The following is an 18,290-nucleotide window of genomic DNA, read 5'->3' as shown; positions in this document are numbered from 1 at the left end:
GAATTCACCTGTTCATATGCACTTCAGCCTACTCAGTGTGTGCTTGTACAGTTTTAAAACTGGCCCTTGCAGATGACTGACAGATTTCTCCTTTGGCCCTCACTCCCAGCGTCCTTACAATTGCATGCGTCTACTTTTCTGTGCATTTTCTCTTCAGCAGTGACCCTGAAGTCAAGGAGCTTTGGTTTGAGGATAGACAAGAGGTACCTCAGTGTGCTCGAGGATTTACCCTAAGGCTTTTCCTCAAAAGGGAAAAGGTACTCAGTCTGCTTGTTCTCCACACCCAGGGACAAAAATCGGTACAACTCAATATTTCTTCTCCAAATCTGTTACAAATTATGTCAACCTATGCTTACAGAAACTGGCATCTCCGTCCTATCCCATCTCGTTATCTTCTCCAAAGCTGTTACAAATTATGCCAGCCTATGCTTATAGGAACTGGCATCTCCATCCCACCCCATTTCATCATCTGTGAGAGAAGAAATGAAAGAGAAGTTTACATCCATGGTTTTCTTCTGTGTTTTCACTTCAGCCACCAGAGGAGAAATGTAACAGAAGCACAGTTCAAGCTTGCTTTCTTCTTTAGCCCTTTCCTTCATGTTTTGTCTTTTAAATCTTTCCATACAAATCTTATGACTGGAAATTGTTGAATTAATACCACCTTTATGTATGTAGTTCACTATTTTTTTTATTATTCCTAACTATAATACATATATGATAAACATCTTAGTTTATGGGCATATATGGAACTTGCTATTTAAAAATGTCAGGATCCCCAAATACATACCAGAACTGAAAACCTGCAAATATCGAATTGCATGGATTTTACATAAATTGAGCATAAGATTAGACCTTCTGTTCTGAAGTGCAGAGTAACTGGTGTATATGTTCTTGTATATTTGTGTTGAATTTTACTGTCAAAATCAGCTACTTACGCCCAAACTTTGAGGGACCTATGCATATAAGCAGGCAACAAAAACCTGGACGATTACAGCAAGAAAGAGAAATGCATAAAATCATTGAGGTTGGAAGGGATGTCTGGAGATCGTTTAGTTCAACGACCCTGCTCACAGCGGGGTCAACTACAGCAGGCTGCTCAGGACCTTGTCCAGTTGCGTTTTGGCCATTTCCAAGGATAGTTACTCCACAACCTTTCTGGACAACCTGTTCCAGTGTTCAATCACCCTAACAGTAAAAAAAGATTTTTCTTACACTTAAATGGACTTTCCTGTACTTCAGTTTGTGCCTGTTGCCTGTTGTCCTTTGACTGGGCACCACTGAGAAGAGTGGCTCTGTCTTCTTTACCTGTGTCCTCTCCTTGGACCCATCCTCTCCCAATATCACAGACATTGATCCTGCTAAGTGTTTCCTCATATGGAGGTGTTCGAGTCCCCGGATCTTCTTAGAGGCCTTTTGCTGGACTCTCTCCGGTTTATCCATGTCTGTCTGGTACTGGAGAGCCCAGATGAGGACACGGCACTCCAGATCTACCTTACAAGTAGAGAGGAAGGATCATCTCCCTCAACCTGCTGGTGGTGTCCTTCCTCATGAAGCCCAGGATGCTGTTGACCTTCCTTACTGACCTTGTGGACACACCACCACTGACTGACCACCAGCTGGTCTTTGTGTCTGGCAGTTGAGCTAGTTTTGTCTATGACGATGTTATGGCAGATAATGTCTAAAGTCTTGCTAAAGTCAAGATAAACAACATCCACAGCTCTGCCCTTATCCGTCAAGCTAGGCATCTCATTGAATGCTATCGTCAGACATGCTTTCCCCTTTTTAAATCCATGCTGAAAATCACCTTCTTTTCCATCACGATTATGGAAACATTTTCAAGGATTATTTGCTCCATCACCTTCCCAAGGGTCAGGGTGAGGCTGACTGGTCGATGATTTCCCAGATCCTCCTTCTTGCCTTTCTTGAAGACATCAGTGACATTTTCCATTTCTGGTCTTTTTCTGTCTTTTTACATTCCATTCTCTAGGATATTTCCATTTTTTGTCTTTCTTCCAATCCTTAGGAACCTCCCCTAGTCACCAAGACCTTTTAAAGATTACCAAGAGTGGTCTCGCAATGACATCAGTCAGCCCCCTCAGGACTCATGACACATCCTACCAGGATCCTGCAGCAGGGCATCTCCCAGTACAATCACTCACCTTTTCCTCCCGGTGCTATCTCATGGCTCAGGTTCAGCTAATTCAGGTACTTCCCTGGACAGAGCTTCCAGTCCCTCCTTTGCTACCAGGTCACAGAATCTACTTTGTAGCTGCAGAGCTGTAGACAGGACAGGAGCTCCCATCCTGCTGTTGATGTCACAAGCTTCCAGCCTTCATGATCACTGGACAGCTAAGCACAGCCTCTGTCTGGCCCACCTTCACTATGTTTATGAGTTCATTTTCTTTTATCTGCAGGGTCTTGGACAATATAATGTTGTTCTCATCATTTCTGAAGCTGTGCAGTCTGCTGACTGCCTCCTGCAGTTCATTTACTTGGCAACACAGATCCTTCTCCGGTGCACAAGTACCACCTGCAGGCAAGGATACTGTATGCTCTGGTCCCAGCCTCAGCAAGAGGCCCCATACACCTCTGCATCCCCCAGCTCCTAGAACTACAGGCCCCCTGAGGAGCTCAGTCTGGTTTGAATCTCTAATGTGCTGAGGTAGTTGTTACTGTGGATGGTCAGGGATAGTGCCCTGTAGCACCTCACTAAGTACACAGTGCCCTCAACAAAGTTTCTGACCCCTTCTACATTACTGCCTCCATTGGCTGTGCTCTGAGCTCAGTAGTTACAAACACTCTTTCTAGAATGCTTGACTGTTCCTAATGAGGAGTCAACTGGAAACAAAAAGCTCAAAGTCCCCATTGATCAAGAAAAGTTGACAACAAAGCTTGTGGGAAACTCCTACAGCTTGCTAGCAGTCACAGCCTCCTGTAGGTATCCCTTTCTCAGGAGTAGCAGGCACCCTGAAGCTCCTCAAAGAGTTCACAGCAGTCCTCTGATGACCCCAGAAGTAGTTCCTAGAAAATCTAGCTTATCTCAAGCCAGAGTCCAGAAACGGCTGTGCAAACTGCTTCATCTGTTAGCTGTCTCTGTTAGCTGTGCTCATGTATTTGTACATTACTCACACTGGAAGTGTTTAACTGCCCTCCAGCTATGATGAATTCAGGTAACTTTGATATCACATTTCATGCACTCTCAAAGCTATGCCTTGGGTACCTCATTATTTTAGACAATGTTTCGTACTCCTTCCCTTTAACCTATGAGTTCATCAAACAATCATTTCATGTGTCTTTAGGTGTCTGTAACTGAAAGATATTATAAAACATTTATTTAAAATACATCATCTAATGATTAAATATACCAGGAGGAGCAATTCTACTGTTTGGGAAGGAAAAGTTGATAAGCTGGTTCGGGGGGGGGGTGAGGTATTTTCCAGGTACTTACTATGTGTTGGTTTAAATTTCATATTTCATTGGGATTTAGAACAAAAATGCCACTGTCCTTTCAGTAAACTGTTGAAAAATGGCCAAAATATGCCCTAAGGGGTGCAAAATGTCTGTGACTTTTTAGTAGATGCTACTGAGATAGCACAGTAATATTTTGTTGTTTGCCTAAGGCAACGAAAACCCTAAAGCTGATTTCACACACTGCAGTATAACTAGCAGCACACTACACATTTCCAGTTGTTAGCAGTATTACCAGAGATGAAACTACAAAAGACTTACTATCTTTGGAGGAAATGTTTGTTTGTGCTTTCACAAATTTCTTTAACTACTTCATTAGTAAATCTCCTGTCCATAGAAATCTTTTGAAGATGGTTTTGAGTAAGAGCTACATACATAACTTAGCAGTAGGATGAGGAAAAAAATTATAAGACAGAACCAAAGATAAGTCAGAAGCGCAACAGACAAATGTTTTGGGAAACATCTCTGCAGTAAGAGAGGAAGAGCTGGCCAAAGAACCCTGAAGTAATGCCAGCTAAGAAGCCAGATGCTGCTTGCAAAAAATGTTCCAGAGTTTGGCATCTGGGACCATTAAATGCCAAGCTGATCCCCATCTGTGGGAAAAGCTGTTTACAGCTTCTGGGGGAGAAAAAGTAAGAAAAAGTCTAACTGTAGTTTAAAGGAGTGCCAGTAAAAACAGAAGGCAGGCTGAACTCAGCATTCAAATTATAATCATACCATGATTTACTTTTGAATTCCATGATAGTTTTAAATAAATTCATGTAGAAATAGGTATAACTTAAAAATATACTGCATAAATATGCCTGCTTTTACTTATGGATCTTTCGGATATTCACCCATCCCTAATTTAGGCATCACCTGTTTAAACAATTTAGCACCGAAAAATTCTTGCATAGTTCCGAGGAAATGCAGAGGCTGATTTCAACTTTGCTTTTCCAAATAAATCCTCCCCGGAAGGGGGGAAAAAAAAGGAGGAAAACAGTATGCTACATTTCTGTAACAGTACTGTAATTACAGTTCATGCTATGCATAACACTGAAAACAGTAATGACACAAGACTAGTCCTTTTTTAAGAACTCAGTACAGGTAGATGACAGTGACACTAATGAAAAACTACTTTTTCATTCTGAAAAGAAGACGTGGCTTCAAATGGTCAGAGGCAAAGCAAGCTACAGGGCAAGATGTTGTATTTGGGAATGGACTGAGAAAGTAACAGGAAAGAGTCAGTCCAACTCTGGCTGACAGTATGGTTACCCAAATTGTCAGCTGGCATAAATTATTACCTAAGCAAAGATGAAGAAAGATGATCTTGGTGTGGTTACTAATTGAAGAAGCATTGCTAAGGAAGACTAGCACAGTTTGAGATGAGTTCTGAAAGTACTCAAAAGACCCTCCACTACAAATACAACTCAGTATTTCAAATTGGAGTCTAAAGGGAAACAAGAAAACCAAGACCTCGTATAGAATCATAGAATTGCCTAGGTTGGAAGGGACCTTTCAGATCATCTAGTCCAACCAGGATAAACAACAAAAAGGTTTAAATGAAGAGCATTTAAGCACAGACAACATTTTTACACATTATGAGTAATTTCTCACAAGTGCTTAAGGAACTTAAGCCTCATAGTAAAAGGTGACACTGGCATTTACCAACTTTTGTCTTTGCAGAAGTTAGTGGGAAAGAGATGTTTCAGCACCCGAATGACCTCTGAAAAGAAAATGCTAGCTCCTAGAATTAGAGGCATAAAAGTAACATTACAAAACTATCTACAATTTCTTACTGAGGACCCACGTGTGACCCAGTCATAACATTAAACAAAACTCAGATCTGTATCATATGTAGCCAAAGACAAGGACCACTGCACCAAAAAAGGGTGTCTAGAAGCAGGATAAAGGAACTGTACCTAATATTTGTTCCAGACATAAGCACACTAAAATAGCGTAACTAGAGAAAATGAATAAGCATTTCATAATACTGTAATACCACTTACAGCATTTTGCAACACAACTACACTTAAATATACAAATAATATCCATAACTTTAAAGGGGCAAATGGAGACCTGTGATAGAGCTGCACAAATAAGGTGTTAAGAAAACATGGGCCAGAAGTAAACTCTAAAGGATGAGCAGGCAGGAAAGATGTCTGTCTCTGCAAAAGTAAGTGAAACAAGAAGGAGTCCCGATTTCAAAAGTAAGATGTCAAGGGCAGATAAGATCCCACTTGCCTTTTGAGGAGGAGTCAGGAAGCATAAAAGACTGATGGTAAGTGAGGACAGACAGGGAAGAAAGAAGACAAGCCACTGTGGTTCCTGCTTCCCTCACTGAAGAACTCTAGGTACTGACTACCTTGACCTCAGCAACTAAGAACCATCAACAGCCACAACGCTAACTAAACAGCATCAGTTCCATAGTACTGCACAATTATATAAACATAAATGATAAATATATAAATAAAATAGTGTTAGTTTGTAAAGTTTCTAATGGTAAGGACTAATGGCATTGTACAGGCAATGATAATGATTAACTGTGCTTAAGAATTAACCTTTGGCAGTGTGTAATGTTAATGAATATCAGCAATCCAGTAAAGAGTCATTCTGAAGTTTAGAACTTGCATAGTTTGTCAGTCATTTTAAATACTACCACCAGAGATCACTAATTTTCTAACTAATATATACATCTATATATTCACTTGCAACAAACTTATTTTGAATTAATTTACAATTAAAGGAATTTATACTTCATAGTAAAGTCATAGGGAGTAGACATTCTGGATAGAGCTCTGGTGCTAAGGACTGGCACTGTTAGATTCACTAACATGAACCATCAGTGAACCAAGATATCTTAAGGATGACTATTCTGTATTTTTTTTAAAGATATTAAAAAAGAAAATGAAAAAAAAAACCAACAAAATAACAACAGGAAAAAGGATAAACTACGGGTATAAAAATAGAACTTTACTTCGGTTTACATAGAGATTATAAAATGCTATCTTAGTGCATGGGTTCAACCGCTGACAAAGGATAACTTTACTGAACCAAACAGAAAAAATGTTATGAAGAATATGAGCTCAATAGACAGCACAAGGAAATATACTTAAGTAATTCTGATTTCTTGTTTAGTATGGATAAGTCCATTGGTATGTTATAAAAAGAAAAGCAGCAACAACACACCATCTTAATTCTTTATAACAACCTCAACAATGAATACTGACAAAATGGCAAATAGCATGAATTCGTGGGATTCAACTTGGATATAAAGAAAGAACTAAGTACTTCGGAAAGACACTCAGATAATTCACCAAGTTATAATGTCATAATGATTACAGCCACGTTCCAAACTATATCATTAGAAACACCAGTTCATCCATAAAACTGTGTTGCCTTTTATTTTGCAAGAAGAGTTGAAAAGATTTTCACTTCAAGTTTCCCTGTAAACTGGTAAGAGCAAAGGAGACACAAGGGCTTTAATCAGGGTTTGATGTTATTAGGGCAAAACCTCAGAAGTATCAGGAGAGATGATACAATAGCATAGAGGAGAAATAGGGAATTCAGCTGACAATAGATGCATCTGTCTATAAATGTTCAGAGACATAATTTGAGAGATCATGCTATCATGAGAATTAGAGTGAGGTTCACATGGTACTGGAAATGTATGCATGAAAATACTCTAAATTCACTTCTTTGCTGTGCCATGTGCCAAACTGAAAAGTGAGAAGGTAGAAAAAGAAATTTCTTAGTTTATCAGCTGAACAAAAATTAATTGGAATGAAACAGGAATTATGTAGCAATGATCCATGTTTAACAATTTAAACTTAACTATCAATTCAGTATCTTTATTCTGATTTTTTAAAATAAAAATATACAACTGAGGCTTTTTTTTTTTTCCGTCAGCATGTGATTTATTTTTCTGTGATGGAAAGAAAAGCACTCGGTTCTGGCATACTTGTTGATTCTTCAGTTTTGGCAGCAAGTTTTCACATCAAGGTTCAAAAATGAATAGCACCAGACAAATAAAAGAACTTAAAAAATAAAATTTCAATTAGTAGTTACGGTTTGTATTATTCTCATTATTACAGACTTCTAACTTGGTACAAAAATATTTCCTTTTGCATTATATTATTTTCTGTTTTTTTTTCTATACACAAATTTTTTTTATGCTGTTGCACAATAAATTATCTAGTTTTTCAAGAACTGATGTTTTCAAATGGATTTGCAAATACTTAAGAGAAGCTAAACTAACGAGTATTATCGAAGGCATAAAAAGAAAGCTATGTTATGTATCCTTTACATTAATTTAAGTTAGAAGGGATATCAAGCATCAGTAGTGGTGTGGCCGACTTCAAAGAAAGGCAGAAAATTCTGAGTATCGTTGCCAGCAGCTGAACTTACACCAGGAAAACAAACGGTGCCAGAACATGGCCACAGGCAAGGAAACTGCACTGTCTATCGCTATTGCATTCTCAAAGCACTTCCTGGCCTGACTTTGGTCCAGACCAACTAATGCTTGTCCAAAACAATGCCTAGGCACAGCTCAAGAATGCCAATAATCTCTCCTATTAAGCAGTTAGAATCCAGTTATCCTGTTTTAAAGACTACGTTTAATTTTAAAGGTATGGCTGGATGTCCTCATGATCAGATACTAGTCACTGCCACTGCTTAGGTGCCACGAGATGACCACTTTGTCTTGTTGCTATAGTTTTTCAGAGAAAGTGTTAAAAAAGCAAACAGAAACCAGCAATTATTTTATTAATTGTGAAAAAAAGCAGAATGTCTTTTAACATCTGTGAGTATAAACTAGGACAAATCTAATGATTGAAATAAAATTGCTTTACGTTGGTCTAAACTCCTCATTCACGGAGCGGCCCATCCATCAAATCCATGTCTCTCCAATTTAAGGACAAGGATATTGTGCAGGACAGAGCCAAATGCTTTCCACAAGTCCAGGCAGATGACATCAGTTGCTCTTCCTTTATCCACCAAAGCTGTAATGCTGTCACAGAAGGCCACCAACTTCTCAGGCACGATTTGCCCTTATTAAAGCCATGCTGGCTGTCACCAATCACCTCCTTATTTCCCACGTGCCTTAGCAGAGTTTCCAGGAGGATCTGCTCCATGATCTTGCTGGGCACAGACGTGAGACTGATGGGCCTGTAGTTGCCCAGGTCTTCCTTTTTACCCTTTTTAATAATGGTGGTTATGTGTCCCATTTTTCAGTCAGTGGGAACTTCACCAGAATGCCACAACTTCTCAAATACCATGGATAACGGCTTGGCATCTTCATCCATCTAAGGAGCCTGAAGGTGCACAAGTCCCATTTTCCCAGTCCATGCATTTGTCTTCTGTGACTGTTTCCTTCTGCAGAGGGCCCACATTTTCCCTAGTCTTCCTTTTAACACCAACATATCTATGCAAGCTTTTCTTGTTGCCTTTGACATCCCTGTCCAGATTTAATTCTGCCAGGGCTTTAGCTTTCTTAACCTAATCCCTGGTTGCCTGACAATTCCTCTGTATTGCTCTCAGGCTACGTGTCCTTGCTTCCACCTCTCTGTAGGCTTCCTTTTTGAGTCTGAGTTTCTCCAGTAGCTCCTTGTTCATCCATGCATCCTCCTCCCAAAAAAGCTCCTGGCATTTTTTTTCTTGGGATACACCACTCCTGAGCTTGGAGGAGGTGATCCTTGAATACTAAATGGATTTCTTGGGTCCTTCTTCCCTCCAGGGCTTTATTCCACAGTACTCTAATAAGCAGATCCCTGAAAACATCAGTCTGCTCTCCTGAACTCCAGAGTAGTGAGCTTGTTGTGCACACTCCTCACCGCCCTAAGGATCTTGATATCCACCATCATGGTCACTCACATTCCCTACCAGTCCCTCCTTGTTGGTGAGAACAAGGCATGGCACCTCTCCTCACTGGCTTCTCTATCACTTGGATAAGGAAGTTATCATGGACACATTCCAGGAACATCCTGGATTGCTTATGCTCTACTGTGTTATCCCTCCAACAGGTATCGGGATGGTTGAAGTTCCCCATGTGAGGCTGCTCCTATCTGTCTATAGAGGGCCTTATCCACTCGGTCTTCTTGGTCAGATGGCCCATAGCAAACCCCCACTCTAACATCACCTGTCCTTGCCCTCCCATTAATCCTGACCCATAAGCTCTTGGTTGACTCCTCATCCACCCCAAGGCAGAACTCCATGCACTCCAGCTGGTCACTGACACAGAGGGCAACACACCCTCCTCGTCTCCCCTGACTGTCCTTCCTGCAGAGCCTGTATCCTTCCTTTCCAACGCTCCAGTCATAGGATCCATCCCACGTCTCATGATGCCAGTAAGATCGTAGCCCTGCAGGTGTGTGCACGTCTCTAACTCCTCATGTTTATTCCCCATGCTATGTGTGTTTGCACGGAGACATTTAAGTTGGGCCCCAATGAAACTGACTTACTGGCTGGAATGCCTGGTATTTGTTTGTGCTGCACTCCAGGTACCCTCCTGACGATCCTGCTCCAGGGTCTGGGCATTGGCATCATACTGGCAGGAGTCGGATGAATTGAGGTTCCCCCTCCCCCAGCAATTCTAGTTTAAAGCCCTCTTCACCAGCTCGGCAAGCCTCTGACTGAAGATACTCTTCCCGTTCTCTGACAGATGGACCCCATGAGGCCCCAGTAGACCAGGCTTCTTGAATCAAGTCCTGTGGCCTAAGTAGCCAAACCACTGTCTGTGGCACAGGGAGCAAATTGGATTGCCTTACTCAGCTCCAACGCCTCTCCTGATGCAATGGGTCTTTCCTCTTCACTCTGCAGAACTGTGAAGCGGTTCTGCAAGGGCACCTCAAGGCTTCAGGGGAAGTCTCCTCCTCCCGGCGGTCCTCTCCATCACTTCCATTCTTCCATGTTACTGCCCCGCCTCCCTTCTGTGTCTGCCGGTGGAGGCTGGGGGGTTGGCTGCCTGGCTGTGGGCTGCAGGTCCACTGCAGACTGCACTTGGAACCAGTGATCTATCTCCTTCACAGCTTCCCTGATGTTATGCAGCCTCCTCACTGCCTCCTGCAGCTCAGCCACCTGCTGCAGGAGGTTCTTGACCTGGGCACACATTTTGCAAACAGGTCTGCCACCTATTCTTGCCCCAGGAGAAAGGTCTAGGCACTTCCTGCAGTTTGAGGTCTGCACTGCAGCCTCTCCGTTCAGCAGCTTCGTCCAGGTGGAGCCATCAGCTACTGCTGGGGTGGATGGTGCAGACCCCTAGGTCAGAGCTGCAGCCTTTGGTCTCAGAAAAGTGCCCACCATTCTGCCTTGAGGGTCAGGTAAGATGAGTGTCCTTGACCTGTGCAGATGGTCACAGAGCAGTGCCCGGTGCTAGACCAGTGGAATGCTCCTCTGTTGAAGAGCCATCCTCCTCATGCACCCCTCCTGCTTGAACTCAGTATAGTAGAATATCAAATATATAAGATATCAGTATCTATTAAGAGTTTACACTCAGATACAGAAGGACTGTTCTAATATTGACATCACAATACAAGTAAACCCTGGCTACAAATAACAGAAGCTAATTTCTAAATTGTTTACAGAGTTCTTATCTTCATAATACTGAACAAAAATAGTTTCTAAATCATGAATGCATGCATGAAATAAAGATTGGGGTTTGAGTTAAAAAATAATAAGGTTAATGTCAAATCCTCATTTCTCTCAATTTCTCCCAGCGTGGCTGTAAATTTTAGTTAAGTTACTATTTTGTTGTCATTTTAAGCCACAAGGTGGCAGCAATGATATTATCTCTTCATCTAAGATTGTACAACTCTGTCCACTCCTACTACTTTTTCTCTTAAAGCAACTCCTGTGTTTACAGGGCGTATATGACAGAAAGAGGTCCTGTTTTTTCTTTGACAAAATACAGTTCCAGATTAGTTTACTTAGTAAGTGTTTTCAATTAATGCATTTTTTTACTTTTTCATCTACAATTTATGTCTGCTGACTTCAAATGAATGTGCAGTGAAGCAGTGTATCCATGACACAAGTTGTTTGCTCATCTTTGTGTAATAACATTCCATTCCCCAAGCAGAGAAATAAAAGAATAACTGGATGCGTAAGTCTGTCATTCCTGGAACATAATCATAAAGTGAGAAGACGCAACGCTTACCGATAGCTGTTGAAAAGATCCACGCAGGTTCCATTGTTTTTACAAGGCTCTGAATTACATTCATTTGATTCGTATTCACAAAATGTTCCTTCCCATCCAGGCAAGCATACACATTGATATCTCTGTAATGTTTTAAATAAAATAAATAATCTGTTACTTTTCGTATTTTTAATAAAATTATAACAGGCATTATTACTGATTGTGCATTTTTTGTCTTCTAACAGGTGTTTCACCATTTCAAAACTTGAATATTTTATAAATGTATCGGCAGTTTGACCTACTAACATGATGGGGGAAAAAAGGATATGAGGTAGGTATGCAACACTACTTATTAGCTACCTTTTTATATAATTAACTTGTGTACACAAAATCCTTTACTGTTTCTTCCTCCCTCCTCCAAGTTTTCCTAATAAAAGATACTACCTCTTCTGTAAATTTAATTTGTTTAGATATTATACTGACTTGTCTAAAACACATGTATTTACAATCACCTGAGTTGTACTGCTCAGTATGCAATCCAAACAGAAGAGAACTCAATATAAAATAATTTATTATGGAAATTCTCAGAATTATATCTAACTTGTTTAACACATTTAATACGATATCATGTCTAAGTATCTTAATTAAGCAGTACTAGACAACTCGTGACATGAAAAATGCTGTCTCCTATACAGTACTAAACAACTCACAACATGAAAAATACTATCTCCTATACACTGTACTAGACAGAATACAGCGTGTATTAGGTAGTAATCCAGAGAACATAAATATAAATCTTCTAGCTCTATGGTGATAGCGCTAAATATACTAATGATCAGGTGTTGTGAGTGCTAAATTTCTGACTGATTAAACTGAGTAAAACTTCAGCAGTGTGTATATCCACTTCAAAATGACATATGTTATAGGACATTTTTCATCACGCCACAAAGCTATTATACGAAATTTTAACCACACTCCGGTATTATCTCCAGCTTCAAAATTATCTGGTATCTGTATGCAATGGAGTGTTTGACATAAGTCTCACAGAACTGAAAAGTATAAAACATCTTTTTCCTGCCTATGTTCTGTTTTGTGGTTTAGCCCCAGACGGCAATAAAGAACCAAGTGGCCCTTCGCTCACTCCCCCCGCCCTGTGGCCAGATGGGAGGAGAACAGGAAGAAAAAGGCAAAACTCGTGGGTGGGTTGAGATAAAGGCGGGTTAACAGAACAGCAAAGAAAAGGGAAAACAACAGTAACACTGATAAAGGAACATACAAAACACAATTAATGTACAACAGCTCACCGACTGCAACCCGGAAAAACCCCAACCCACTCCCAAGCAGCGATTCCTGCCCACCCCGCCCAGGGCAGCTCCCCTGCTATATACCGAGCAGGATGCCACAGGTACTGAACACCCCTTTGGCTAGTTTAGGTCAGCCCTCTGGGCTGTGTCCCGTCCCAGCTCCTTGTGAAAATTAACCCTATCCCCACCGGAACCAGGACATCCTACCACAAAATAAAAATTTTTAAAAAAATAAATAAAATAAAAAGAGAGAAAGGTGAACATCTGCTGAATTGATTATTAATTAGAGAGAAGCAGCAATGCAAATGCTTCCATTCAGCAGAAGTTTTAATTGTTTTCTTTTTGAACATGCTTGCTTCTAACAAGGCTGCTTTCTACCAAAAGTTAGGAAACACTTTAATGGTAAGTGTGACTAATGTGAATTATTACATTACTTGCTAAACATTGCAACAGCCTTCAGGGTAGATTTTAAAGCCTATTAAAATCCATGTAAATTGGAAGCCATTAACAGCAAAAAAAGCTGAGTTTTTTGAAAGCTGAGTGCGTAAATAAATTGCCATAGCATCATGATCAAATGTGTAACGTAGCAACATTGCAGCATCTACAGGTGTTTACAGTCTGCAAATCACATTGTTGCTTTTAGCTGCTTTGTTACTGAATCCACACTTTGGAAACAGACAGACCAATTGTGTTTCAAAGAGATATGGGCTATGAACTTTTACATTAACGCTAAAGGGAAATCATTTAATTTCCAAGTACAGTTTAAAAACATAAGTTAAGCGTCAGAACTCTGAAGGAAATGCATACTGGGCAACTGTCCCAGACCTTCTATGATGATACTCTTACCCTCTCCTGACAAACTAAAAGCTTAGAGTATTTTATTGGAACAAAGTTAACAAAACAAAAAAAAAAAAGGAAGTTAATGGTTTGAAGTCAAGCTCAGTATGATTGTCCTGACGTGTCATATAGTGTGGAACAGCTCCACTGTTTCCAGTACTTAAATTATTAACATGTATATTCTACTATAGTTGGTCAAGTCAACTTTTGCGCCAGCCAATGTGTACACAGTGTATGTGCGATTTGTATTTTTCCCAACTGCATTCTATTTGTTTTGTGCTCATGCTGACCACTGCAGTTCCTATGCTTGCTTGGGACACACCCATAATTTCTGTAACATGGATTTTCCTGAACCCACTGATATATATTTCAAAACCCAGAAAATAAAATTGAAGGGTACCTTTCTGAGTTAAGACAGGGCATTTTGACAAATATGAAACGTCAGTAACTTATTTACAGAGCAAAATAAGACAACAGAAAAATAATTGCCTTAAAGCAGACTGGACACTCAGGATGACCTCAGTATATACAGATCCGTTAACTAGGTATCATACTCAAAAAAAGAATGTAACATTTTGTCCTCTGTGTTTTACACAGGCAAGGCTATTTCATGTAACTAAATACAACTTGCAACCTGTAGACTCCATCTGTTAGAGGGGAAAAAAAAAAGCTTAATTGACAGTTTACTGTTACTGCTCTGTACTCCTGAACTCAGGCACAAGAACTGCAAAACATTATCCATGAAGAGAGAAGAAAATTGGCAGCATGAGTTCAAGAAGTGGGAAATATTTGAAGTGACAGTAAATCAAAGGTTAATACAGGAGACAATAAAATTTTGTTAAAATATTTTTGTATTTTTAAAATAAAAATACTGGGAGATGAACTTGGTAAATCATTTTCTGGGAGTTGTGCCAAGGAAAGAAGAAAGAAAATACACTGAGACAAATTACATTACTAGCCCACATGTTAACACTTTCTATTACATCATAGCTGCACCCAAATTAGTTATTAAATATTTTAATAAATTGGAAAGTTTTTTTCTGAGATTTCCTCAGTTCCCTGCATATTTATCAGTGCCTTGAAAACAAGTGTTTGACTGGGAGGGAAAAAAAAAAGATGCTACAAACACACAAGGCAAAAATGGGGACTACTAGTCCATACCCACAAGTAACTATTAGACACCTCTTAAAAGGTGTACTATTGTCAGGTTAGGTTTTCACAAAAAACAGGAATGTGAGATAACGACTTACTGCCAAAAAACTCTTCCAGAAATGGATTACAAAATTAGAAGTAAAAGGAGGCTGCCAACAGTTTTGTTTAGAAAGCATCAGTGTTTTTCCTAATCTCACTAAAACATCTATCAATCAGCTACTGAAATTCTATGCTTTGCAGATTTCTCATTACAGGAGGATTGCCACATCAAGCACAGAACACTACTCACATACGTGTATATCATGCATTGATGCACTATATGTAAACTAAAAGAATCATATATTATTTCATCTCTGTGTAGATTTACAGTAACAACAGGTACCATGTTACAATAAATTATATGTAAGTATATGTTGGTAAAAAAGGTATTGATAGACACAAGACTCCACAGAGAAGGACCCGGCGCTCCCGGTGGACACCACGTTGAACACGGGCCAGCAATGCGCCCTTGCAGCAAAGAAAGATAATGGTATCCTGGGCTGCATTAGGAGGAGCGTTGTCAGCAGGTGGAAGGGGGTGATGCTTACGCTCTACTCAGCACTGGTGAGGCCACATCTGGAGTGCTGTGTCAGTTCTGGGCTACCCAGCACAAGAGAGATACCGAGCTACTGGAGAGAGTCCAGCGAAAGGCCACTAACATTATTAAGAGACTGGCACATCTCTCATATGAGGAAAGGCTGAAACAGTTGGGACTATCAGTGTGGGCATAGTATACTCCCAACGACATAAAATGACAGGAAGCTGCATAGTCCAATTATGCGGTGAATCAAGCAAGACTGGAGGAACAGGATTTGATACCTATTTATGTATTTCTTCCCCTTTATTTACTATATTATGTACTACTATACATTGTAGACAGGTTAAAATACATGGTACCTTTGAGTTCCTCCAAATCATCTCTTCCTTGTCCTCTAAAGAACACACCAAATGCATAACTAACACCTTAGTTATTGCTTGTACATAGCTCTCCCTTGTACAATATATACCGCAGTATTTATAAGAGTGAGTTTTATCAGCAACACACAGGGTCAAAAACTGTAATTTTTTTAATCTCCTGCATACATACCCAGAATCATATATGCACACTAGCATGTCTTTATCCAATCAACAGTGTGCATAGTAAGAAAGTGTTACATAAGAGCATTTGCATATTTTCCCTTCTCCAACACTGTAGATGAAGAATTTATCATTTCCTTAAGCCCTAGTCAATGTTACTTTACTGGAAAATGGCAGCTGAACATCTGGTAAATAGAATATACAATGAAAAAGGTTCATCACACACAACAAGACTCTGAATTATGAACATGGTAAATCTTCAAGCCTGTACTTTACATGTGTAGGCTGAGCAGAATTTTTCCCATACAGATATATATTCCAGGTACTTCTTCCATGTCTAGAGCAAAATTTGAATGGAAGCAATTTCACTTTTAAAGATCCTATGGAGTTGGGGCGTTTTGGTTTTTTTGGTTTTTTTTTGGGGGGGGGGTGGGGGGGGATGTTACTGGTTTTAATTTTTTAGTAAACAGAAAGGAAAAAAATATACCTTGCCTGGAAACAGAAACACATGAATGGAAATGTATACCATGTGTTTTGAGTTCTTCTGCCAGACTACGTTTCCTGTGGTGCAACCCTTTTTTCATTAAGGCCAAACAGGATGAGCATATCATAAGACTACTTATCATTGGCACACAATAGCAGACATACTCCAGCAAGAAACCCTAGGTTTGCCTTTGAGACTTTTTCTCTCCTGAAAAATTATGGTCTTTTTGCCTCTACATAAAACTTTTCATCCCAAAATTCTGTTCTGGCAGGGCTTTTTCCTGCTGAAAACCTTCATGCAACATAATTTTGTTAGTGCTAACAGCAGTTAATTTCACCTTGTGAAATAAATGTGAACATAAAAACGTAAGCATCTGTGAAATCATATTTGCAATTGCTCTAAACCATATTGAGTTCCTAACATTATTTACGCAGCCTTTTTTGTTAATCTAAGGTCTTTTCTAAGTTGCTACTCTAATGCTTCACTTTTAAGCTGTTATTGATTTAACCATTTACATATAACCATACATAGTCACTAACAAAACTAGTTCATTCCCATTTTTTATTATGACATTGTTTTCATTATGGAAGTCTGCATTTATAACCTGTACTTTTACTAAAGAAAATCAAACTAAAACAAGATCTACACAGCGAAGTTCTAGCACCTACACTACCTTTCAGTCTTTCGGTAATGAATTATTTACCTGTTCTTCAGAGTATGTTGGAACAGTGAATGTATTAATAGCGTTGCTCCACAAGTGAAAGAAAACTGAATTCTGAGGCATGAAGAAAATCTGCAACTGGCCCTGTTTTTCCTAGTCTGAAAGACATAGATGGCTTGCTCTTATATTAGTTAATAACTGTAACAGAGTCAGATTGCCTAACTCATAGCAAAGAAAAACTTATTGGGGCCTAGTGCCATGAGGTTTGCAACATGATCACTAATACAGACATTAATTGGATGAACAATTATGATAAGCAACATGAAAGACTAAGATAAAAAAATACGAAACAGGGATTCGGAAGTGTAGAAAAATTACAGTAAAAATTCTGATTTCTAAACAGCACTCCAACAACTGAAGGGTTCTGATAAAACCACTATTTAAAAATCACCAAAATCAGTTACTGAATTTTATTATTAGAATCATTAGCTGTCATATTCATATGTATTACTTTATTTAAAAAAAGGGTTTTTTTTCTATTTTACTCTTTGTAAGTTACAAAGCCTATGTGATTTTTGTGCTAAGCACTGCAAAATGTGAAATATCGGGATAAACATCTCAAGTACTAGCTATCTACAGAACTTGAGATAGCATCATGGATTTTCAAAAGCTTATCTACTTTTTATTTTTATTCATATATCCTTCCCTAAACAGTTTGACATGTTAAAACTGCTGAGCAGTATATTTATTTGTCCTTCCAAAACTACTCATATTCTAACAACCCTAACTCATTATAAATTATATATTATCTGATATCAAGGATAAAACAGAATTTCCTTTATTTAAATTTTAAGCAAGTCTTACAGGAGAAGCAAAGAACATTTTTAATTTGCTTATCTCTCCAACCTCTTAAATAATGAATTAGTTAAATTAGCAAGAAGGAATATATTTAAAACAGCTAGTAGAGGCAAAGTTTGATGAGCTGTAACGAGCTTTGCCTTACATTGTAGTATTTCTATATCTGTGTATATTAAATGCATTTAATAAATATATGCAAAGCATGATTTTTAACTTCTTTCAACAGCAAGCATACCATTAGTAAAGGCAAGTTTGCATTTTCATTCATTGTGGGCCCCAGTTTAAAATATGGCTGGCATCTAG

General features: G+C 39.2%; 1 protein-coding gene across 1 annotated transcript in view; it reads right to left on the bottom strand.

The window, feature by feature from the left end:
• The window catches only part of EYS (eyes shut homolog), an 875,293-nt gene that overhangs the window by 532,719 nt on the left and 324,284 nt on the right, over nucleotides 1-18,290 (bottom strand). The window contains exon 21 of the mRNA XM_074581469.1: nucleotides 11,597-11,718. Coding sequence (XP_074437570.1) covers nucleotides 11,597-11,718 — 122 coding nt within the window. The remainder of the gene's footprint in view (nucleotides 1-11,596; nucleotides 11,719-18,290) is intronic.

This window comes from Larus michahellis, chromosome 3, assembly GCF_964199755.1.
Source record: "Larus michahellis chromosome 3, bLarMic1.1, whole genome shotgun sequence".
Lineage (NCBI taxonomy): Eukaryota > Metazoa > Chordata > Aves > Charadriiformes > Laridae > Larus > Larus michahellis.
The sequence above is the reverse complement of the archived record's forward strand: the minus strand, read 5'-3'. Positions and strand labels throughout refer to the sequence as shown.